Source organism: Gopherus evgoodei, chromosome 14 (assembly GCF_007399415.2).
Source record: "Gopherus evgoodei ecotype Sinaloan lineage chromosome 14, rGopEvg1_v1.p, whole genome shotgun sequence".
In the NCBI taxonomy this organism is placed as follows: Eukaryota; Metazoa; Chordata; order Testudines; family Testudinidae; genus Gopherus; species Gopherus evgoodei.
In genome coordinates this window covers 15,800,732-15,826,702 of record NC_044335.1, presented here as the reverse complement: position 1 = coordinate 15,826,702, position 25,971 = coordinate 15,800,732, and the positions used below count along the sequence as shown (strand labels likewise).

The window sequence follows — 25,971 nt, the reverse complement described above, 5'->3', positions numbered from 1 at the left end:
TTCTCGTGCCTAAACTTCCACCTGCCATATCTTACATCAGCCTCTGCCCATAACCGCTTGTGCAAGTTCACTGAAACAACTGTATAGCTGAAGGTTATTAGCTCTGTTGTGGTTCTGAGGCTTTGCAGTGTAATCAAACTGCCAGTGGGAGGTGAGATTGCTCTAGTTTCATGCAAAACCGACTTAGGCTCAGCTTAAAGGACTTCCTGTTTTCTCTAACCAGGAAATGAGAGGAGCAGCTCTTCAATGGAAATTTTCATAGCCTCTGACTGCTAAAAATAGCAGTGAGGTGAAAGAAGTGGGCACCAACTCTACGGGGTCATTTCCTTTATAAAAAGGAGTGGGCTGAAATGGCAGGCTGATTTATTTATCAACACGTTTGTTCATTCAGTCAGTGTATCAAAAACATATTGTATGTGCATTTCCTGCCAATTTAATACAGCCACCTCATATGGAAACACGACATTCTTCCTGATGAAAAGAGGTCATTTTAGTGTAGCGAGGGCTAATATTTTAACTGGAAACAAGAAGGTGAAAAAGACTTACCCTATTTGGAAAACAGACCTAAACTAATCTTCCTAACTTACCGCGGGAAATTCGTCTGGGATGCTGAATTTTGTTTCTTTTGTTTCTACTGCTAAAAATAAAACTTGAGTAAAGCAAAATCTGCAGGGCAGGGCTGCCAGGCTAACAGCACAGCCACAAGAGAACAGCTACTATCTGGTCTCCAGTGCAAATATGGATGACTCTGTAGCTGGTCGGTGCAAAACGGTGTGGACAATGTAGTGAAGCAGTTGAAATCTAGTGGTTATAGGGTTTATTTGACAGTCAGCTTCACTTTCTCCCCTGCATGTTGCATTCATTTGCATTGCAGGGTTTTATTGGCTGAGGTGACAGGGTGGACAGCAGTGACTGTACAACAACAGAAACAGCAGAGCAACACAGTGAACCAGACAGCTTTGTAACCTGACTGAATACTGTTTCTTGGACTGCGGTGGGGCTTCATGGGTGTACGCAAGGGCAGAGGTTTGTCTGTGCTATGGCGGGTGAGGCTTTTGGTTCCTGAGGGCTGCAGAGCAAACTCTCATTCTTGTATACATTTACTACTAATGAAAGTCAGAATGAGTCGATAAGGCTGTACATTAAGCTAGCCAGAGGCTACTGTCTTCTTGCTATAAATGGGCGTGAGCCACAACACTGCAGCTTTAAGAGAAGGATCAGCAATCCTGTTTGTACTGTACCTAACACAACTGGGTCCTGGCCCAAAATGGGGACTCCTCAGCACTACTGCGCTACAACTAACTAAAATAACAGCAACTGGAGCCAATCTTCCCAGCTCAGGGTTATCTCGACACTGGGCTGAATGAAACCATTCATGTTGAACCTGTCTTCCCCAGTATTTTGAGAGAATCTGAATCCCTATCCAGATCCGATTTTAGTGACCCGAGTTTCTATAGTGGGCTGACTGGAAGCTACAAATCCAGATACACCCAAACTTTGGAGGAAGTTTGCATTCTGATCTGACTTTCATCTCTAAATGTCTCTCTTTTTGTGGTAGGATAGGCCTGGTCTACACTACACAGTTAGGTCGGCCTAATTATGTCAGTGTACACTCTACAGCTTTGTCCCAGCGATGTAAGTGCCCTGCTACATCCTGAGATCATAACTCCACCCCCATAAGAGGCGTAGTGCTTACGTCAGTGTAGCTAGGGTGACACAGTGTCTGTGTAGACGCTGTGTTACTTATATCAGCTATTGGCTGTCTTGTCAAGAAAGCTGGGCATTTAGAGCCTGGCAGCCCCCAGCTCCCCACTCCCAGCTGGGCTGCTGCCCAGAGGCTCCCTGCTCAGGGAGCCAAGACGTTCAGGTGGCTGCCCTCTGCTCCCGCCTGAGAGCCGGGAGACAAGAGCTGAGGGCATAGCTGGACTCCCAGTGGAGAGTTGTGCAGAGCTGAGAGCCCTGGCTCTCAGCTCCCCCTCCCACTGCCCCTCTTCAGTCAGTGGAAGTACTGAGGGTGAGGATACACACCACCGACAAAAGGAGAGTAGTTATTGCACTGGCTGTAAGTCAACCTATCTTAGGTCGACTTACACCTGTAGTGTAGAAATGCCCATAATTAAAATATCCAGTATACGGTGGACACTTCCGCATCCTCAGAATACTGGACATTCCAATATTTCCAGGAATGGTGTGACCCTATCCCTGCTGACATGACTTCACATGCACTGTGCAAAGGAAATCATGCCGCATGGAGGAAGCCATTTTGAAGACCACTTCCCCCATACTCCCGCTGACATGATCTCATATGCATGGTGCATGCTGGGAAGGCAGAGGCAGCGTGCCATTCAAAATGGTTTGCTCCGTCTATGATACCAGACACAATCACATCCAATTTTGTCTAAGTACCGGGCAGGGGAAAACCTTAGCAAAAAAGGACTGTCCAACACTAGAGCAGACAAATGGCCTAGTCCAGCATCGCTACTCATTAGTTGGGAGTAAACAGAAATGATCTGACTAATAAATAAAATGTATTCATCTTAAGGTGCCTGTTGTGTGCCTGCCTTGTACTGTGCTGTCACCTATGTTGAAACCAGAAGAGCTGATAAAACAGGACAAGCCACATTAGGAGGACATAAAAAACATTATGGAAAGTAAATAATAAAGAATGCACATTTAAATAATATCTGATGTCAGCTGAACAGAACAGGGAAATTCTCAGGCCAGAATTCCTACTGCAGCTTATCCCTGTGTGTGACCCCATTTAATATGGAATGCGTAAGCCCTAATACTTGGAGCTACAAGCAACAGTATGGCTCAAACACCATGCATTACTGCAGTCTGCCTTTCTTTGGATTATTTAGTACTTTACTGTCGAGTTTTCTAAGGGCCTTCAAAACTATGACTGCAACAATGCCCTCCCCCCCCCATTTGCACATGCAAATAAGCACCTGAGCAATGTGAGACAGTTACTTTTTTATTAGATACCTGTTTGGCATATGCAAATGTTGGCTGTGTCATGCACAATATTGAGCCACATTTTCAGTAGGATGGCTGCCATATTGTGAGTGCAATTTGAACTGGTAATTTTGTACTTGACTTGGATTATGGGCATGAATTGAAGAACTGGCCTCTCCAGTGACCTGCTTGAGCATGTAACTTGGATTGTTACAGGCACAAGAACTCTGATTTGCATGTGTATGAGTCACTATAGACAGAAACTGCACATGCAAAAAAAAAAAGCCATTACAGAATTTGGCCTTTGATTTTTTTTTAATCATATTTTTAATTTTTAACTTCCTATGTTTAAGGTAATATACACAGAAACCACAATAAACCATTGAAAAGACTGTAACTCTGAATGTACTGCAGCCTTGATATACAACCCTTGGACTCTGTGAAGACGCAGCAAAGTTTGGTATGTTATGCATAATCTGCCTGAACAATGGGAGGTATTAGTGTACAATGGGTGAAATGCATTTACTACCCCAGTGAAACAGGTAGTCCTGTTGTGTGGGAGGTGAGCGGACTGGCACACACAGGGATGTCAAATCATCTGCCCCGCCCACATACATCAGCATGGAGAGGTGTTGGCGACTATAGTGGCAACTGCACCTATTCAGTGGTCACAAACACCTACATTAAGGGACTCTGCTATGGCCACAGTGGTGGCTGGTGCCTTTCTTGAGGAACAGATTCTGCCCCTTCATGTGCTACATAGTTTCCTTGCACAAGCGTATTCGGTCTCTGTGCAAGGGGGTGGATTCCATCTGCTATGATTTTGACATTATGGAGCCATAGGAAGCGTTTGTAGCTGGAGGTTCTAGACTGGGTCTCACAAGACCTGGGTGCAGTTTGCAGCTCACCACAGACTTTCTGCCTGACCTTGGGCAAGTCACTTAAACTCTCAGTGCCTCAGCTCCCAGTCTGCTCAATAAGGATAATAACGTTCACCTGCCTCATGGGAGTCTGTGTGAGGATAAATGCATTAATGTTTGTGACGAGCTATTTTACTGTGGCCTTTATGAGCCTAGAGAGATAAACCCCTAAGAGTCAAAATCCATATGAAAGATCTGAATTCTTTCAACCCTCAGCTCAGGTGTGTATGTTGCTTTACAAAGGGCTGTGTCCACATTACACAAGGAGGTAGGTCCTCTGCTGGTGCAATCTGGCATAGCTCCACTGGAGTCACCATGGAGGGGTTTAAATTACAGATGGCTACACTACTAGAAAAAGGGTCCAGAATTGAATGTCCTCTTGACTTTTCAGTTTAAATCTGCATTATTGCAAAAAGCCTGCATGTAAATTTGTAGTAAAGCAGCACTCTGCAAGGCAAAGAAAACAGGGTCAAAACTCTGATTTGCAAAACTCTTTTGTGCCAGGCTTCTGCTCAGAGCAACTTTTTACAGATGAATAATAAATCCCTAAAAAAAAAAAAGGAGGGGGGAGAATTTTAGAAAACAACCCACCAAACCCATTGCAACAGGGAAGTTAGTGGGAACTGTAGTACCCATATATACATTCAAGTCCAGCCACTTAAAAAGAGTAGAAGCTGTAAAGGATTCTTGCTAGCACTTTTACTCTGAGGATGTTATCCAGCAGCAGCACAAGGACTGCTTTTGTATTTTTGCTGGTTAACATCCTCACAGTAAAAGGACTGTTATTACTAACGTCATGGGCTGACGATACAAGATCTCAAGTTTACATGCACATGATAAAGTCACAGTTTTAAAAAATAAATGCATTTAAAAAAAATCAAACCCCATCTTGATAAATAAATTTAAAAGCTTGAGCCAAATGAAATATCCAAGAAAAGATTAAAAATTAAAAAAAAAAAAGGGGGAGATGATGGAGTTCTCAGTCAAGCAATGCTCTGTTCTAATCAGTGGGCCACAGTGGATGTCATGCCACTTAAAGTGAGCTTGATTCTCTTCTCACATAGGACCCTACCCAATGATCATTGAAATCAAAGAAAATACTCTCACTGGGCGTGGTGGGCATTGAGTCATGTAGCTGCATAAATCAGAAGTAATTCTTAGTCACATCATTGCAGCCGTGCCACCATAAAACCACGGCAAGTGACAGTGAGAGGACTCTCTTGCCCAGGTGGAGTCCTGTGACAGTGAGATCTGCAGGATATGGCCCAAAATTCTCAGTAAAGGAGATGAATTCCCCTCTCTTCTCTGTGCTGCAGTTAAGAAAGAAATCCTGCTTATTCATGGACATTGTCAGGGGTTCTGCATGTGAAACAAGTGCAGACTATGCATTAAGGAACTGACTGCATATAAGAGACCCACAGTGAGGAGTGGGGAGGACAATCTTTCCTCACAGTTGTAGAGTGACGTGTTTGTTAGGAACACAGTTTGATACACCCAGGCGAACTGCGTGTTCTAATGACATAGAGTAGGTACCACATGTAAATGCCAATATTCTTATACACAGAGCATGCACAATCCAATGCCTTTTCCCTGCCCACCAAGCCCCAGATATTTCAGGAAATCTACAAGGTATATAAAATGGAAGCAAGAGGAATTAAAAAAAAAGATTTAAAAGCTTTTAAGCCAAATTAAAAGGGCAGGATTTTTAATTTTGTTTTCAAATAAGTATAAGGTTAAGAAAACACACAGCTGGAGAAAAGGTAGAAAAATATTAATTACCTTTTACTTTGATTGCTTGGATCAAAGATCACAGTCATTCTGTTTCATATAATGTTTTGTATCCAGCTAAGGTGTGTATCTATCAGCTCTGAAAAAGATTTGCAAAATCATTTTTGAGAAAAAAATTGTAACCTTCAGCCTATTTCATAAGGCCAAATGTTACAGTTATCGGCTACTCTTTCATTGTGTGTCTTAGTTTATGAAACGGACATTTCGGCATACACAATACACAAGGCAGAACTTAACCGCTGACCTTTTATTGGCTCAGATCCAGCACTCTATTTTACTGGGGGGGGAGGTTGCATTTCCTAATTGATATTATTATCTAAAAATGAATATTAGAAATTATACTGATAAATTACCTTGATTCAAACTGTACGAGACGTGCCAATAATTTGATCTGAGATTTCTGAGGCACAGGAGGTTCATGTGTCTTATAAGCCAGGTCAAAGACTAGTCACTGCCTTTTACAGTAATTCCATATAATTATCATCTTAGTGGCCCAAATGAAACATGATACAAATATGCCAGATCTAATCTCAGCCTTTTTTAGATTACCTGATGGCCATGTAAATACATTAGATTTTTGCATTTTCTGTGAAGAACAGGAAAGTTATCTGCAAAGAAATTCTGAAAGTTACAGCTTTGCTTCAACCACAAAGGAGATGAAACTTTTTTCTCATAAAATGGCCATACTTTATAGTCAATTCCTTTTTATCTGTCAGATATCTTTAGATTTCCTTTAAAGTCATTGTGAAAGCCGTGGCTCCTATTTAAACACAGTGCAGAGATTTAAAAGAAATCATCATAGTATTAAAGGAATAAAAATGCTCTTTCAAGAAATCTAATTTTGAGATTCAGAAATGTCTTTGCAGTTAGATTTCAGTTGGCTGTATACAGAACAGAAATGTATTACTTGGCTCCCTAAGATGGTGCAGCCAGGTATTATGTGCTTGATCCTGCCATTCAGTACCTGAAATACGTTATACCCTCTATCTTGGAAAACTATCCTTTGAACATGTGAGCACATCCACTTCTTATGGTACAGACTCAGATATATCAGGAGGAAGAAGCCAAGCTGCAGCAAGCTACACTGGTAAAAAATACAGAGGGACTTCTTAGTTATGTAAACAACAGAATGAAAGATACATTCTGGGATCTAGAAAGAGGTACTCAGCTCCTACTGATTGAATTACTCCTAATGTATTCATCTGTTACAAAATTCCACTCCCTGATTTAAAGAATAGACTTAAACACCTCCTGGACCTATTCCTACTTCTCCTCTCCATTAGCTGTGTGTTTCCTCTCTCTCTCTCACCATCCTTCACATAACCGGCTAGGTTGTTAATGTCATTTAATTGAGCAAACTCTTGAAACACATTAGATATTTAAAAGTAAATGGTAATTCTGCCCCCAAACCCAATCTTGATCCCAGTTTAAATGGACTCAAAACCCATCCAACCAACAAGATCTTTCCAGGAATCTCACATATCATCTAGAAAGCTGATGCAAAACAGAATCTAAATACATTGCGCTGCAATTAAGTAATATTTGCACTTGTGGCTATAGCCTAGCTCCACCTAGATTAATATCAAAACTCCCATTGAGTTCAGGGGGCCTGGATTTGGTCCAGGATGTTCTGAATACCCTGTAGCTGTCATACTTCAATTGAGCTGCTTGCAAAGTAAGGAACCAAGAAGAGAAAATGGCTGTTGTGCTAATGTACCCAGAATTCTTAATGGGAAGCTGGGCAGGTCTGTGAGAGTAGAGTGAAAAAATACAATATGTGTCTGTTCCTTTCAAACCCAAAATCTCCTGTGTGCAGAATGCATCACAACTATTGAGGGAAAATTCTAGACAGCTCAGTAATTTGCTCACATCACTGATTATTATGACCCTAGAAATCCAGAGTGGATTTTGCATATTTCTATTATTGTCAGTGTCCCTCCTGACAGGGAAGTTGGGCCTCAACTCTTTTACAATAATTCACCTTTAAATGTGTCGCTAAAAAGTGTTACCTCGTGGTTAGAGCACAAGACTAGCTGCTAGCCCGCCTACGCATGGTTCTCAGCTTTGCCACTAACTTGTCATGTAGCTTTGGCCCAGTCACAGAGGCCAACATGCTCCAAAGTGTCCACTAAGGGTCTGAGTTTCTAAGGTACTGAGGTGCCTAAAGATGCAGGCCAGTACCTAATTGGGTTTTCAGAATTGCCTAAGCAGGTTAGATGCCTAACTCCTGGAGCCACCTCTCTGCATTTTTAAGCACCTAAATACATTTGAGAATTTGGCCCTAAGTGTCTAAGTCTTTAGATGTCCACCTTGAAGTACTCAGGGCAGTTTGCATAAACTTCAATCAAGTTACACCTCTACCCCGATATAACGCGACCCGATATAACACGAATTCGGATATAAAGCGGTAAAGCCGTGCTCCGGGGGGTGGGGCTGCACACTCTGGCGGATCAAAGCATGTTCGATATAACGTGGTTTCACTTATAACGCAGTAAGATTTTTTTGGCTCCCGAGGACAGCGTTATATCGGGGTAGAAGTGTATTAGTGCTCGGTACCTCTGAGAATCAGGCCTTAGATGTTTCAGTCTGGACATCCAAAAATTGAGGCAACTCAGATTAGATAACATGTCTGAAAACTTGACCCTTAACAGCGTTGTCTCTGCATTTACTCATCTTTGAGATCCTCAAACAAAAGTTACTACCCAGAAATGCAGAATACTACCATAAACAGCAAACAGTCTGGGCCAGGAAAGTGGTCCTTAAAGGCATTTTCTTCCCAATGAAGTAAGGAAAAAATAAATGTATAAAGAGAGAAAAAATGGAGCTGTTTGCCAGAGCGTAGCTAATTTGAAACTTGCATTGGTCCCAGCCTCCATTCCTATAACTGTGTGCATAGCTGTTGGGTTCCTTTATTGTTTTGCCATACTTCACATCAGGCAAATAGTTACAGCCTTGTAAATCAGTAATAAGTCACACCTGAGTTTGTAAGTGACCGGTTAAGTCATTATACTTTTGTGGCCAGAGGGCTTTCACACAGTTAAACTGGTTATTTAATTCTGTGGAAACCAGTTTATTAAGATCCCACAATAAGAGGACTGAAATCTCAAGTACAAACAGCAAATGGGAGAGAGGTGTTATTTATAAAGCCCAAATATAGCTAATATGGGAAAAGATAGCTAATATGATAGCACATTATAGATAGCACACAAAGATAGCACATTATGGAGAGTGAGGTGTCAAGAGTTTTAAATGATAATAAAGGGTTATCTGTGGTGGTTTCAGTTATTGAAATGTTTTCCCTTTTTAAGACCACTGGATGTCAGTGAATTAAGGATTCTAGATTGCTTCTCCATGAACTGGGAATAACTGGTGCTGCAGTGTTTGTAGGACGCACACATTAACTTGTCACTTAACTTTTCTCAGCAAGGGAAGGTTTGTTGATTTGCAATTGCAAAGCAATTTTTGCTTCAGAAGTGTGATTTCCTGTTTGCTTGATGGATTACAGTATTTTATCATTGGTTTCTCATCAGAAGATTCTAAGATAGGCGCAAACTCTGCCTACACATTGAGCTGGAGGAAGAATTTGCGTCAGCTGGAAATCAAGAAAATGCACTTTCATGCAAAACTTTCATGTACTTTCCCTCCTTTCCTACAAGCCAGATCAGGTATCTTGAGCTGATTTGGAGGCTCTACCCCTCTAATGTCCAGAAAACTATCATATGGGGGCTGAATTTATGACTCCCAATCATCAGGGGATGGGGTGGATCAGCATGCCATGCCAGTCACAGGGAATATGCAACTCAACAGGTCTTTCCTAACACCCTTCTTCTGAGTGGTCTACAGCACAGCATGTACTCAAGCCTGTACACAGAAGTTCAGTATGGTACCAAATACCATCATTGGTGTTCCAATCCATGAGTCAGTGGAGTGAGATACTAATCAGTGTGAGTAAGACTCTATACCACAATCAGGCCCTATATAATTAAGGAGCAAGACTCCTTAATCACATCAAACCTCTAGACGTCATGCAAAGAATGAGGAGCATAAATATTCCATTTACAGTGCTTGATTGTTTGTCTGTTCAATCGTTATATAAGTTAGGAAGACCTACATGATGGACCGAAAAGGGATTTGAAATCTTCATGTGGGAGTTCTGGAAGTGTAAATTGTCACTTCAAAAAATATATATTGCCAGTGGAAACCTGAATTGGATTTGGTGTGATGTGGAAGTCCAGCACCTCCTTATGGATTTGATTTGTATTAGCTAATAGCAAAGTTTAAAAAAAACTTTATTTCTATTTGCATATATTTAGACATGACTTTCATTGTGCAATTGTTTGATGCTAGGGTGTTTTAACTGAAATTGTAAGAAAAGGACATGTGTTTGAGTCATGCAAATGGAGTTTAGTTTTAGTTAACATGTGATGAGATCAAGTGAAATATTCCAAGTAGTACACTTGCTCGCTTAATAAATATGTACAAACGTATACAAGAAGTGGGGGAAGGAGCTGATTTCCTTAAACCAGAATGGATGGTTAAAGCAATACAGAAGTGTTTCAGCAAATGGACTGAAGCCAAAGAAAGGACATAAAACACAGGCCAGCAATCTCCATTTGGTCACTCCTATTTTAGGCTGATGTAAGCCCATTGCACTGGTGTAAACTGGAGTAATGCAGTGGTGAATCATGCTTACACTTGTGGATACTCTGAGCCCTATCAGCTTGTTAAATAAATGTTGAGATAAGTTGTGCTGTTCACTATTAACAAATCTTACTTTTAAATTCAAAACAGCAAAACCAAAATGGATTCAGTGATAAATTTTTGCTACTGTAATGTACACCTCTTGTCTTAAGTGCTAAGGCAAGTCCAGTAGTTACCACAATGCCTCTAAAATAGCAAGAACTGGAAGGAAAAGCACACATACTAAACCACTATAGTTTACTTGTCATTCTGCAGATTCATACAGTCCTAGACTTAACCTATCTGGTAGGAGGTAATAGTAGCCATTTAATTAAGCATTTTAAAAACGAGAAGGAAAAATGGACTGGGAAAAGAGCACTTTTGACTGAAAATAATTATGGCATAGGAATAAAAAAAAGGTAGCAACTGCATGTTCATGACTAACAGTAAGAAATTAGAATCCACTGCTTATTTCTTCTAAATGCTGTTACTTATTAACTTTTCTGCTACAAACAAATTATTAGAACATATATTTTATTGGCTGGGAAACAAAACAATTATTTTTAGACAGTTTTTTTAAAATAGATGTACAGGCAATAACCTAATCTGTCCTGGCCCCTGCGGTCCCAAAGCATTTCTGGTGATTTCCACTTAGTCACATAACTACTTACTGGGCCACATTCTGCCACCCTTACTCGTTCTGAGTTATGCTTTATTCTGTAAGAAGCCCTACTGAAATCAGTGGTCCTGTGATGACAAACCAACATTCTCCAAAAGCATATCTGCAGTAAAGCTTGATGTCGATTCTTTGGTGTCACAGTTCAATGAACTGCCCCGTTGCACATAAGGAGCATGTAAACATTATGGGCTAAATTTTCATACAAACTAGCCATACAATTAGCTTTCTGCATGTCGTTTTTCAGTTTTCACAAGTAATCTTAGTGATAGCTTGTGCAAATGAGGTATGCATTTTGCTTGTACAATTGCACACCATGGGCTAGGGTTTTCAAAGGGTTTAAGGGAATTAGGCATTCGGCTCTCCCTGAAAATCAGTGGAAGTTAGGCACTTAACTTCCTTAGCCATCCCTTGAAAATCTCAGCATTAAATTGTATGAAATCTGTTCTTGTGTATATATCCCACTCCCATTACAACCCTACCCCCTCCAAAAGATGAACATTTTGAGCTTTAGGCTACTAATATTAGGAAGAGAGTTATGATCCATAATAGAACCTTGTTGTGAAGATACCATGTATAGTGCACATGCAGGTATTATAATATATGACATACCCAGAGGATCTATTTATTGTAGAAGCTTGCTAAAACCCACCCAACTACACTGTAATTACAAGAAAAAAAACGAAAGACTACAGGAAACCAGCACTACATCTGTATTTGCATCTCATCTAAATAAGGTCTGAAACCTTTTACCAGCAAATAGTCTGAGATAAGAAAAATTTACATCCATCATCCAAAGAGTCAAAACTTTCAGTATGAGTAAATTGTGCTAGTGAGAAAACTTTTGTTTTAAGTAAGAAAAAAAGGTGCCAATTACCAGAAACTACATTGAACTCTTCATTGTACAGTAGCAGACAAATCATTTTGTTTTTGGTAAGGGGAAGGCGGGCTCAAGAGTATAAGGATGGGTAATTCCCAACCTCTTAATAGTAGCAATAATTTAAACCAATGGGGCCCTGAGACTATTTTTAAAATCTGGACTCAATGCTTTGGGGACATCCCCTCCAGATTTTAGGTCAAAACTTTGGAACAACTAAAGAAGAGACTGCTCCAGAGAATCTGTCTCAGGTTTTAATGGGCCATTCCAAATTATACAACTATACAAGACTTTGTGCTATGTGTATATGCATGTAGTACAGGCAAGACCAATAAAGCTGTATTCATCATAGAATCTCAGAGGCATGACTTAAGAAGCATCCAGTAATTGCCAACTGTATGACAATCTCTCTGCACTTGCATACATGGCCAGCCTATGACCCTGCATTTGTAACTTGTATTGAATATATTCAAATTTATGTTTGTTTTTACAAGAAGCATATTGCCCATCCACAGCTATGATTCTGGGTGAGTTCCAACCCAATCAGTACAGGTTTTGGAACTCTATAGTAATAAAACACCCTCCTCTCTAAAATCAAAGCACTTGGTAATGTCTGACATGACCTCATTGGAGAATGGAGTACATCCAAAGACAATTGTCTATATATGTATAGTCATAGAATCAGAAAGGTGTAGGACTGGAGGGGACGCAAAACATCATCTAGTCCATCCTCCCATGCTGATGCAGGACCAAGTATGCCTAGACTGATGTTTGTCCAACATGTTCTTAAAAACTTCCAATGATGGGGAATTCACGGTCTATCAGGTTCCCCCCTCATGCTTCTTTTCTCAAGACTAAACATATTCAGTTTTTTAACCTTTCCTCATAGGCTGGATTTTCTAAACCTCTTATCCTTTTTTTCCCTGTCCTCTGGACTCTCAACAATTTGTCCACATCTTTCTTAAAGTAAAGGTGCCCAAAACAGGATACAGTACTCCAGCTCAGGCTTCAACAGTGCTGAGTAGAATGGAACAATTACCTGCCATGCCATACATAGAACACTACTGTTAATACACGCTAGAAAAATATTATCTTTTTTTTCCCAACTGCACACATTGTTGGCTCATATTCAATTTGTGATCCACTATAACCCCAGATCCTTTTATGCAGTACTCCGACCTAGCAGTTATTCCCCTTTTTGTATTGGTGCAGTTAATTTTTCCTTTCTAAGGTCTGGTCTACACTGTGCATTTAATCCGATTTTTAGCAGCGTTAAACCGATTTAACGGCGCACCTGTCCACACTACGAGGCCCTTTATATCGATATAAAAGGCTCTTTAAATCGGTTTCTGTACTCCTCCCCAACGAGAGGAGTAGTGCTAAAATCGGTATTACCATATCGGATTAGGGTTAGTGTGGCCGCAAATCGACGGTATTGGCCTCCGGGCGGTATCCCACAGTGCACCACTGTGACCACTCTGGACAGCAATCTGAACTCGGATGCAGTGGCCAGGTAGACAGGAAAAGCCCCGCAAACTTTTGAATTACATTTCCTGTTTGCCCAGCGTGGAGCTCTGATCAGCACGGGTGGCGATGCAGTCCCAAATCCAAGAAGAGCTCCAGCATGGCCCGTACGGGAGATACTGGATCTGATCGCTGTATGGGGAGACAAATCTGTTCTATCAGAGCTCCGTTACAGAAGATGAAATGCCAAAGCATTTGAAAAAAATCTCCAGGCTACACAGTGCTGCGTGACAAGCGTAACGGAAAGCCAAAGAATCAAATGGACGCTCATGGAGGGAGGGCGGGGCTACTGAGGACTCCAGCTATCCCACAGTCCACAGCAGTCTCCGAAAAGTATTTGCATTCTTGGCTGAGCTCCCAGTGCCTGTAGGTTCAAACACATTGTCTGGCGTGGTTCAGGGTATAGCTCGTCAATTTACTCCCTCCCCCCCACGTGAAAGAAAAGGGAAAGAAATTGTTTCTTGATTTTTTTCAATGTCACCCTATGTCTACTGAATGCTGGTGGTAGACGCGATGCTGCAGCAGTGAAGAGCAGTATCTGCTCCTTTTCCCTTCCCGGTGGCAGATGGTACAATATGACTGCTATCTGTCATCACCATCAGCCCGTGAGTGCTCCTGGCTGGCCTCAGGTGAGGCTGGCCAGGGGCGCCTGGGTAAAAATAGGAATGATTCCTGGTCATTCCCAGTAGATGGTACAGAACAGCTGGTAACCATCCTCATCATAGCAACTGGGGGCTGAGCTCCATCAGCCCCCTTCTTTTCTTGTGTAAAGAAAAGATTCTGTATTGCCTGGACTGTCATAGCAGCAGGAGGCTGCCTCCCCCTCATTTTATCTCACTAACAAGTCACTGTTTCTTATTCCTGCATTCTTTATAACTTCATGACACAAATTGGGGGGGACACTGCCATGGTAGCCCAGGAAGGCTGGGGGAGGAGGGAAGCAATGGGTGGGGTTGTTGCAGAGGTACCGCCCCGTGAATGGCATGCAGCTCATCATTTTTGCGGGATCTGACAGGGAGCAACTGTGCTGTCTGATACACTGGTTCTCTAGTATACTTGCCCCATATTCTAGGCAGGACTGACTCTATTTTTAGAAACCATAAAGAAGGAATTAACTCAGGGAGTCATTCCCAGTTTTGTTTTTACACCCCTGGCCAACCTCAGCCAGGGGCACCCATGAGAGCAGCAGACAGTACAGAACAACAGATAACCATCATCTTACTACCCATTTACAATAGCAGCAGACGATACAGAACAACTGATAACCATCTCTGCTATCATGCAAAAGCAAACGAATGTGGTTGTGTAGCGCTGCAGTAACGCCTCTGTTAGTGACATCCAGTACACATACGGTGACTATAAAAAAAAAGCTGAACGGGCTCCATGGTTGCCGTGCTATGGCGTCTGCCAGGGCAATCCAGGGAAAAAGGGCACAAAATGATTGTCTGCCGTTGTTTTCCCGGAGGAAGGAATGACTGACGACATTTACCCAGAACCACCCACGACAATGATTTTTGCCCCATCAGCCACTGGGATCTCAACCCAGAATTCCAAGGGGCGGAGGAGCCTGTGGGAACTATGGGATAGCTACAGAATAGCTACCCAGAGTGCAACGCTCCAGAAATCGATGCTAGCCTCGGACCATGGACGCACACCGCCGAATTAATGTGCTTAGTGTGGCCGCGTGCACTCGACTTTATACAATCTGTTTTACAAAACCAGTTTATGTAAAATAGGAATAATCCCGTAGTGTAGACATACTCATGGTGAAGCACTGTGCACATGTCTTTAATGAATGTCATCTTGCTGATTTCAGACCATTCTCTAATTTGTCTAGGTCATTTTTTAATTCTAATCCTGTCCTTCAAAGCACTTGCAACCTCTCCCATCTGGCTGTCATCCTCTGATGTTATAAGCAGGATCATCATTTACTATTGGCAAGGAGGTGGAGGGCAGTTCCTCCCAACCTTGGTTTGTCCCGTCCCCACTTTTCATAGGTCTATAGGCTCCACTTTTTGTCCTCTTCTCCCACCTCCAGAATTTGCAAGATAAAATATAATCACATGTAATATTCTAAATGCTCACAACTTGGCCTTCCCTCAGAATTTTTCTAAAATGATGTCCCTGTTTATAAGCATTTTCTCCACTCCATTATTCAAGGCACTGAGGAAAGTACTGAATTGTACCAAACCCAGGACAAACTCCTATGGTACTCAACCAGATGTGATCTCGCTCTTTGATGGGGAACCATTAATAACTATTCTTTGAGTATGGTTTTTCAACCAGTTGTGCACCCACTTTATAGTAATTCCATATAGACATCATTTCCCTAGTTTGCTTATGAGAATGTCATGTGGGCCAGTGACAAAAGCTTTACTAAAATCAAGATAAGTCACGTCTACTGCTTCCCCTCTATCCACTAGGCCAGTAACCCTGTCAAAGAAGGAAATTAGGTTGGTTTGGCATGGTTTGTTCTTGACAAATCCATGCTGGGTATTACTTATCACCCTATTATCCTGTAGGTGCTTACAAATTGATTGTTTAATAATTTGTTCCAGTTGACTGTGCTTCTGCAGGGAAGGCAGGTTAGATGGGAATAATGTTTGTTTTGTAGAGTGGGGAATTAACTGAAGACAGAACTATAAAAAATGTTCATAGTGAATCCTGAGACCGTACCAAAGTTACCATTGCCCTTTCAAAGTGCCCTTATGGGGACAGCAAGATTCCTTTCCAAACCAACAAGTCTAAAGTTCTTCCTGGTGTAAATACTCAAAAGAAAAATACATCCACTTCAACAACATATTAGTAACATTTTGGATCTTCATCTTTTTCACAATGACTAAATAAATAAATGAACCAATTTAACAAATGTTTTGTGTTTGTAAAGGAATCTTGTTTCTGTTCATATAAATTGATACTCCGAGGCTCAGAAGCATGTGGCTTTCCCCCCACTGACCATAACCAATATTAGTCACCAATTAGGATTTCCCAACTTCTGAGTTCTTTTGTTAACAAATATCTACTGGGCACATTGGGACAGATTTTGCAAAAATTATAGCTATGCAATTTCATGCTTACTATGTGCACCCAGTCCACAGCTGTATGAGAAACTCAAGCAACTGCATATACAAATATAGTTATTTCCAATCACCTAGTTTGCACATGCTGTTGTAGTAATTGTGAACACAAATGAGAAGCACAAATTAGCACCTATGGGGTATGATACTGCAAGTTGCTGAGTGCCGTCTGCCAAGTACTAAGGACTAGATCCTCAAAAGTATTTAGGCACCTAACTCCATTTGATTTCTGGGCATGTCATTGATTTCAATGGGAGTTAGGTGCCTAAGTCATTTCAACTCCTAATGTGTGATGGGCACTTATCTGGATCAGGCCCTCAAAGTTTTTCAAAGTATGGCTCATACTATATCTCTTGCTCTGTATAATCAGACAAACACATCACTCAATACACAACAACAATGAAAGTGCTACTCTAACAGTTTGTAAGAGTCATTACAAACAGTGGATAAACAGAGGTGTGAAGGGTTGGCAATAATGACTGCAGGTACACAGACCTGGCTAATTAATCATGAGATAATGTTGCCTCCTCATGGTTTCAATGCAACAGCATCTTGATGAAGGCTATTGATGTAACGTTGCTGCGTTGTGTCATGATAATGCAGTCCTCACAACGAGGCAGTGCTGCTTTGTGATGTGGCAAGGCATTGCCTGAACATGTCAGTTTGTTCTTGAGGATTTAGACCTGTGCTATGAAAACTGATCTGATAGGTGACTACTACTGGTATGCATAGCCCAGGGCTAGTGCAGAGGGGAAGGATGCCAAAATCAATCAGAAGACCAGCTGTAAATTCTAATTACCAAGTTCCCATAATTTTTGTGATTGCAGCTGACTTGGCTGTGTAATGCACCACAAACATAGGCATTTGTCAGCAGCTGGATGCAGGCTCAAATGGTATTCTACAGGATAGCATGCTTCCCTGGCATCTATTTGCAGCCAGTAGTAACAATCCTCTGGGATGGAATTACCTGCCTGGTCATGTGATTGCTTATTTGGGCCAGCAGCAAGAAAACAGGAAGGTGTCCAGTCATGGAGAGAAAAGATTCAGGAAGGGCAAAAATGCTAATTTACAAGGAATAAAAATGAAGGGAATTCTTTTCTGGGGAAAGGTGCCAGACTGATGCCACTAGAGACTGTCTCCACTGAGGCCCTGATTCAGTAAAGCCCTTAAGTGTGTGCTTAAGTCCTGCTGTCTTCAAGATAAGCATACGCTTAAGTGTTTTGATGAAGGAGAACAGTTTTCAGTATGTGCATAAATGCTGTGCTGAACTGGAGCTTTAGCGTGCAAAGAGTGGGCACCAGCAATGAAGGCTTTCCCCCATTGCACTGCAAGTCTCCTGGCTTCAGGAGTGAGAGAGTAGGTCAGTCTCCATGGCCAATTCAGTGATCAGCCGCTCAGCAAGGGAGCTGATGGCTGCCAGTTAGCTTTAGTTAGATTCTTTGGGACAAGGGCTGTCTCCTATTCTGTGTTTGTACAGCACAACGAGGGCCCATTCTTGGTTGGTCCATAGGCACTACTGTAATAATAATAGTACAGTGTTTATTCTGGATGTAAATCACCACTTTTTAAAGGATATAAGGTCATCAGCTGGTAATGACTGCTGGTCACTGCTGCTCCTGGTCTGCCTCTGAATTGCTGACCTGCCTATGAAAGACTCCACATGCTGTCAGCAGCAGGTTTTGGAGACATCAACTCCCATCCCTTCCTGCCCTCAAATATCTATTTTCATGTCAACAGTTACAGTGCAAACTTTTTTAGGTGGATACATTTCCACACCCATAAATGTTAGCTACAACAATCTCCAGGTTGTTTATCTAGTACCCCCAGTGCACAAAGCGATCTTGTGTGGGGGCAGCATCAGCAGCGGGTCAAGGAGAAACATGAGAGAGGTTTTTTTTTTTTGAAATGTCATTTGCATCCAGCTGTTGATATTTTGGAAAACTGCTGGGCTTTGTTTTCCTCTTCCAGCTGCAAAATCCTAGGCAGCCAATGGCCCTACTTAAAGCAATAGCCTGTGAAATCTTGTGTCCTGCCTTGCTACATTCTTCTGTTAAGACTCTCTTAGTCTGCATTACTTCTTTCCCTTCGAAAACTGACTTCAAAACAAGATTGGACAAAACACTAGACAATGTATTGAAGGAAAAAAATCATACATTAGAGTCTAGAGGATGGACTGGATGATACAGAACGGGGTTAGGCAACCTATGGCACGTGTGCCGGAAGTGGCACATGAGCTGATTTTCAGTGGCACTCATACTGCCTGGGTCCTGGCCACTGGTCTGGGGGGCTCTGCATTTTAATTTAATTTTAAATGAAGCTTCTTAAACATTTTAAAAACCTTATTTACTTTACATACAGCAATAGTTTAGTTATGTATTATAGACTTATAGAAAGACCTTCTAAAAATGTTAAAATGTATTACTGGGACACAAAACCTTAAATTAGAGTGAATAAATGAAGACTCGGCACACCGCTCCTGAAAGGTTGCCAACCCCTGATGTCTTTTCTGTCTCCAGATTCTATGAGAAAGGGGACCCTGACCAGCACAGGGGATGCCACCTTGTTTATAATCATCATTTTCAGAGTGAAATAAAAACATTGATAGGTGAAGCAGTTCTAGGTAGGATGTGCTCATTGCCAAGTTTGTAAAATCTTGTGGAAGACACACTTCCAACCACAACCACCATCAACCCCAGCCCAAACTTTTGTTAAAGGGCAAGGACTGTTATAAAGGGCAGTATAATATGGGTACTGTCATAATACAACTATGAAGAATTAATGAAATGGCAAAGTAGCATGGCATAGCTTTATGCTTCCAGAGGTAAAGGAGTAATGACGTCACAGGCCATAGAAAATATGGTGAGATTTTCCACATTGTCCAGTAAGTAGGTATAGGAACCTAAAACTAGACAAAGACTTCATTTCTTTTGTGATTCTCCCATCAAGTAGCTGAACTCATATACCCTGATTTTTACACATACAACTGTAAGTGCATTTGCACACCTGCTTTGTACACTTAAGTACCACGATTGTACACACGATCTTTTATATTGAATTGCAGTGTTAATACAAAGAATGACTTTGTAAGAGATTTGATTGCCTCATTGGCACTTAGAGATTTCTACATACACTCAATGCTGAGCAGCAGTGGAACAGCCCTTGGAGATATACATATATTGAGAAAGTTATGTTAATTGATCAGAATATTGGCTGTGGCAGGGTGTGCCAGGGCAGGGGATGATTTATGTGGGGTGTCAGGGAAGTATTCACAGAAGGGCTTTGGCAATTGGAAGTGGGGAATTCATTCTGTGGTGGGCTCACTAGCTTTGCGGGGAAGACAGGATGAGAACATATGACAAGTCTGGTTGGAGATCTTTAAGGTGCATAGCTGTTTAGCCAGTCTGTTGTCAGTTGCACTGGGTCAGATCGCTGGTTTACAAACACCAGCACCTACTTTGTAAAATCAACACCAAGTACCTGGAAACAGGGATATTTCATTTTCGGGGACTCGTTTTTACCCTGTGCTCTTGGATTGCCGCAATGTATAACCATGTGTTGGTAGTGAGTAAAAGAGACAATAGAGATCTAGCTACCCCACATATAGAAAAATACAAGGTAAAGTGGGTACAGAAAAACCCTCTTGAGGTGATATCTAGCTATTTCTATATGTTATACAAAGCAGAAAAGAAGAATATCCTGGCTGAACATAAATCCTGTTAGCCCTGATTTTAGCTTATGATGCTTTACAGGAGATCTGTGAGGGAAAAAAGGTAATTGTGGATGTATATGGTGCAGGATGCTTATAAGGTCCCTAAACCAGTGATAAAAGGAGGTATTTTATTTCCCTTTTACCTGGAATAAAAAATAACTAAAAAGCCCCATCCTCTATTTACCAGAGTGAAAAACTCCAACCTTTTGAGAACAGGGATGGTTAAAAATGCCTCATTGATTTCATGTTTTCAATCCCCCAGAATTAGAACCTTGCAGTGTGCCTTTAACCACAGCTGAACTCTGGGCAGGCATATAGGGGGAGGAGGAAGAAGGGGATGTGAAGTTTGCTGTGCAGTCCAGAAGATGAAAACACTACTGTTGTTTATAGAGGGAAACCCAGGTTGTCAGCCCAAATGAATTCCTTTGCTAATCCATGCAGGCTTCATGTTTTCCACCAGCCCCGGCCACTGTAAAGACTATCTTTAGGAGGCACAGTGTGTTTGGAAAGGAGCAGCTGGAAAGAGGAGGACATTAATGCCAGCTTGGCAGGCTTTTTGGTTTGGAAAAAAAGGAATGCTCTCTTGGGTCCCCCGACAAAATTAAAGCATATTCGTCCAGAGCAAAGTGATGCCAAGCACAACAAACAAAAACGGCTTTCCCCAAGCCTCCTGGGCAGCGTCCCTCCAAGGTTTCACAATGGTTTCCATAGAACTTGTTTTGCTATCATAACAAATTCAATCTATCCAGGCACTATGGCGCGCACTGTGTTCTGAAGACAAGAAAAGTAATTTCCTGGCTGGTTGGCCTGCCAAGGCATTTTTGTCTAGGTGCCACAGACAGGGACTCCCCAGATAACTGGTGCATCTGCCTTTCAGCAAACTGTAGAATTCAGCTTTTTAAAACCCTCTCGCAATCTTTTAGTCTAAATACAGAGGAAAGACGAGTTAACTCTGCTGCAAGGGCTGAGGGGAGATCCTTTCCTTGGTTGAGAACTCCAACTCCTTGGCCTCAGATCATCCCAATTAAATCAAGCCAGCCTGTGAGCAGTGTGTCTGTGTGCAGCAACATACGCTTCCTGCAATAAACCAGCCTTCTACTGCATGTATCTCTCATTGCGTACATAAAGGAAATGAATGTCTCGCTCTACTCACCACAATATTGTTGAAATGCTAGTAAATATTATGGCCTAGTTGCGATTAAAGACTTGATTATTTGCACTGCTGAGCTGGGGTACTTTCTCTGAGTGCACACGAGTATAAGCAGTTTAGTGGAATGTAACACGCAGGGGAAACCCTCTTTGAGCATTTTAGCTGAAAGAGTCACGTTCCTCAAAGGTTTTAAATAGCCAAGACATTTTCCTAAGTGTCAGACAAAATGGGGAAGCTGAAAGAACTGATTCAAACCAAGCCATTTGATTGGAACCACCAGGCCCAGACCCTCAAAGTTATTTAGGCTCCTAACTTCTGCTGAAATCCATGTAAGTTAGGAGGCTAAATAACATTGAGGGTTTGCACCCCAGAGTTTTGGGAAACTCTAGGTCTTGATCTCAACTATATGGGTAGCACAAAACTCTAGTTCAGAAATTCAGTTCAGAGAAGTCTGAATATGTATTTGAACTATCCAGACCTTATTGAAAAGTGCTGTAGAATTTAATAGGGATAAAAGAAATAGAGCATAGCTTACTCTAAAAATAACAGAATTTAATGGAGAATGAGAGCCTTTGATAGGCTCTTATTTTAACACCACTCTCTCTAACTGTATGGCCAGAGTATAAATATTAAATCTGATAGGATGATTAAAAAAAAACCAGACAAACAAAACAACACCCCAAACACTATAGGAAGTTTCCTTTAACAAAATAAGTAATTAAGCTTTTGAGTTTTCCCATGGGGGTAGACCTCTAGCATATCCAGCACCGAGCTGGGCATTTCATAAGACCAGGCAGTCCTGTGTGACAGCTGGTCAGGATGGTAATATCATGAGACAGGTTCTCCGGTGATAACATGGCACATCTACCCTCAGAAAGTGTAGATGCGCTGGGGTGTGTGTGTGTTTGTGGAACTGAACAAACAAACAAACAAAAACATGTTCTTTTCTGATTTGGCCTGCATCTGAGTGAGGAATCAGGTCACTTCTTATTTTAGCCACACAAATTTTCTCACCCCCTACATTGCAGTCTCACCTATACTTGGAATGGATAGGGCTAATGCAAAACATTATTTCTATAACTATTTCATTGCAAAAGACCTGCCTGGAGATATTTTCCAATGTCACAAGGGAACATGTTTTAGTCTGATAATTATTTACTTGCACAAATACTGGACAAATTTTCAACTTTGGGTGCCTTGTAGTATCACTTGCTTTTTTGTGTGGCAGCCCTTATTGTTATAAATGACAGCTGTGTGCCTCTGAAGGCTATCTGGAAATGAAGGTGTTCATACAACATCTATGGGCAGATTGGGTGCAAAGGCAAATGTTGAGCATGTTACTTATGTCATCCACATTTGAAAATTTGGCTCATTTTGGAGCTTTTTAATGTATCCAAATAAAGAGACTTGTCAATCTCGTGTCTTCCTATAGGACTTCCCTTTCAATTAGCACCAAACAGAGGGATCCAAATGGCTACAAATGCTCAGAACTAGCCCTAGGCATTATTTGGTGCTATTTAAAATGAGACATTTGGGGCACCAGACAGCTTCCTTTCCAGTGGGCCTGTACCGCTGTGGCTAGTGAGTCTGGTAAAGGCTGCCCAGGAAAGTGGAGTTCTTGTGAAATAACCAGTGCTATTATTGCTCATAATGACCAGATATTTAACCCAGGGAAGTTTTGAATGCCATAACTCTTCTACCACTGGCTCCTGGCTCCTCCTTCTGGAGTGTCTCCCCTTCAGTTAGTCACGCTCACGCTTTCAAAAGAAGCTTAGAAACCACCTAAATAAACCAGCACAGATCGAGACATTGCAAATGTCATAAGAGTTATTCATATGTCTCACTATTTGTCCTACATTTGATTCAATTCATTCATGGATGATGAAATCATTTTATCATTTAAAAAAAAACAACAACCCAAACCTAACCACGCTTTGGGAATCTTTGATAGATTACTCTGGTAGCAATGATCAAAGGGCACGATTACAAGATTATACTCCTCCCCTCTCCCCATTTCATTGCTTTTCTTTCTCTGGTCCAAATTAATTTGTGCATATTAAATGCAAAGTTCATGGGTCTTCATGCTAATTCAGGACTAGTCCAAGATAAACATTATAAATAGGTTTAGGTTGTCACAGATATACAATTAACTTTCAAGTAATTTGGATTTTTCAGTAGGGCTTCAACCCAGTGCTTCCCTGGTGCACGCACGATTTTCCATTCATGCAAACTGTGTGCACTTTGATCTGCTAATAGCTGCTAATGTGCTCTAGTAGAATTGGCATGTGAAAATCAAGTGTGTATACAGTTGTCTGTGCTTCAAAGTGCATATGCAAGTGTGCACAAAGGCAAATGTGCACATGGGTTGGTGGAGACTGCAAACTACAAATCTTTGCATTTTGCTTTGAGGCAGTCTGCTAGTATATTACATATAAGGGCAAATTCTGCGCTCAACAGCAAACATAAAGCACCCTTTAACATGCATGGGTGAAATCCTGGATCTGTTGAAGTCAATGACAAAATGTTCATCAACTTCAATTTGGCCAGGATTTTGCCGCATAGGAATTGTGTGTATGTAGCTGAAGACAGAATTTGGCCCATGCTTTCAAACTGGCATAGAGTTTCAAAATTAAAAGTCTGTACTGGGCCATAGCTTAGGGGACTGGTTGGTTTAGAGGACTTTTCCTGTGAGATGGAGACTATTTGGTCAGATACTTGGTGTACATTAGCATAGCACTGTATTGCTAGTGGAATTCCTAGGACAGACTTCAATGGAGCTATGCTGATCTATACCAGCTGAGGATATGTCCCTTGTATGACTAAAGTAAACCACTGGTTAAAACCCAGCCCAAGACCGGGGTAACAAAGTTATTTCTATCTGACCTCTGGAAGACACAGCACAGAGACCACAGACTTAATATGGCTAAGACTATAACAGGGATCAGAAATGAACCATTAGCTAGAATGGGCAGGGATGGTGTCCCTAGTCTCTGTTTGCCAGATGGTGGGAATAGGTGACAGGGAATGGATCACTTGATGATTATCTGCTCTGTTCATTCCCTCTGGGGCACCTGGCATTGGCCACTGTTAGAAGACAGGATACTGGGCTAGATGGACCTTTGGTCTGACCCAGTATGGTCATTCTTATGTACCAGAGAGATTGTAGTATGTGTATTAGAGGCGGGCACACATACTAGAATTTGTTTTTGATTTTGAATGCCCCCAAAGATGTATTGGGGAAGGGGATTGGTTGCGAACCCTTCTAGAGATGGGATCCATCTGTGAAATTTGCATCAACACTTGCAAAATTGAGGTTTGGACTGTTGATTCTGACACATCACCATGATTTATATATTTTAGGTTACCTGTTACCTTCCCCTTATTTCTTCTTTGTTAACCTTAAAAATAATATATTATAAAATGAGAAAAAAGGAGTATGAAAGTCAGCAGCCTGCTGCATATTATTGCGATGTAAATCAGCAGGGTAAGGACGTTCAGTCATTTTCAGTCATTTTCTCCCACATCTCTGACTGCTGCTGGGTTGGCTGAAGATGTGCTGCTTGCTTTTTCAAATCACTGAAGCCAGGGATGTAAAAGACCTTTCAGGTCATCAATGCAAAATTTTCCCTACAGTGTTTCTTCTAATATACTTGTCCAGTCTGGTTTTAAAGTTTCTCTAGTAAACATACAGCATCAAAATTAGAGCATAAAAATGTCTCGGAACTGGTGAGTAAGCAGTCCTATAAAACAATCTGTGAGAGTAAGCTTATAGCAGCTTCTGCTATGGGCAGAAAAAGGGCTCTCACCCTGGAGAGCTTGCTTAAGAAAACCGACTTACAAATGGATGGAAAATTTAGATGATTCATCACCAGTTTTTTTTTTTTCAAGCAGAGTGGTCAGTAAAAAAAAAGTTTTTATGTGAAACAAATTATGATGATCAGGTGGAAGAAAACTATATTTTAAATGTCTCATCCATAAGGCTTCATTTGTATTAGAGAAAAGGCCCATCTTGCCAACGCTTTAAGAATTAACAATCATGCCCCAAATAATCATGAGATTGGCTAAAATCAGGCAATTTAAAAAGTAATAGTCAGGGTTGTTTTTATTTGCCTCTTGGTTTCTGAACCTTTGCAGTTTATGTTTCCAAGTATGAAACTTACTTACAAACAAACAAACAAACAAAAAACCAAATAAAAGCTGATCATCTGACTCTAGGCACTGGGGCCTGGAAAAACATGAAATATTGCAAAACTCATGATAAAATGGCAAGAGCTGACAATACAGTTGAGCTATGAATAAGGCCTTGGATACTAACTGATTATTTGGTTAAATTAACACTAAAATGCAAGGTACTGATTTCAAGAGAGTGACAGCTGGATGTACTAGCAGAACAATTAAATATATGAAAGCCTCGTGTGCTGGGGGCTCATAAGGAAGAGGACAAATTTTCCACACAATTACAGCCAGTGGCTTGCATTAGCCATGTCAGAAGTATATGGCCATTAGGATCAATTTTTTCAAAAGGCAGAGATTTTGGTCCATAGGTAAGAAACATGCACAAAACTCGTGATTATTGCCAACATGACAATCAGAGGGGCTGTATGCCCAAATAGCT

General features: G+C 41.3%; 1 protein-coding gene across 5 annotated transcripts in view; it reads right to left on the bottom strand.

The window, feature by feature from the left end:
• NFATC2 (nuclear factor of activated T cells 2) overlaps positions 1 to 25,971 on the bottom strand; it is a 127,303-nt gene that overhangs the window by 2,937 nt on the left and 98,395 nt on the right. The window contains exon 10 of one of the 5 annotated variants that reach the window (XM_030533167.1): positions 5,655 to 5,742. The exons of the other annotated variants lie outside the window; for them this stretch is intronic. Within the exon in view, the coding sequence (XP_030389027.1) occupies positions 5,699 to 5,742 (44 nt within the window). The 3' untranslated portion in view covers positions 5,655 to 5,698. The remainder of the gene's footprint in view (positions 1 to 5,654; positions 5,743 to 25,971) is intronic. 5 annotated transcript variants of the gene reach the window in all.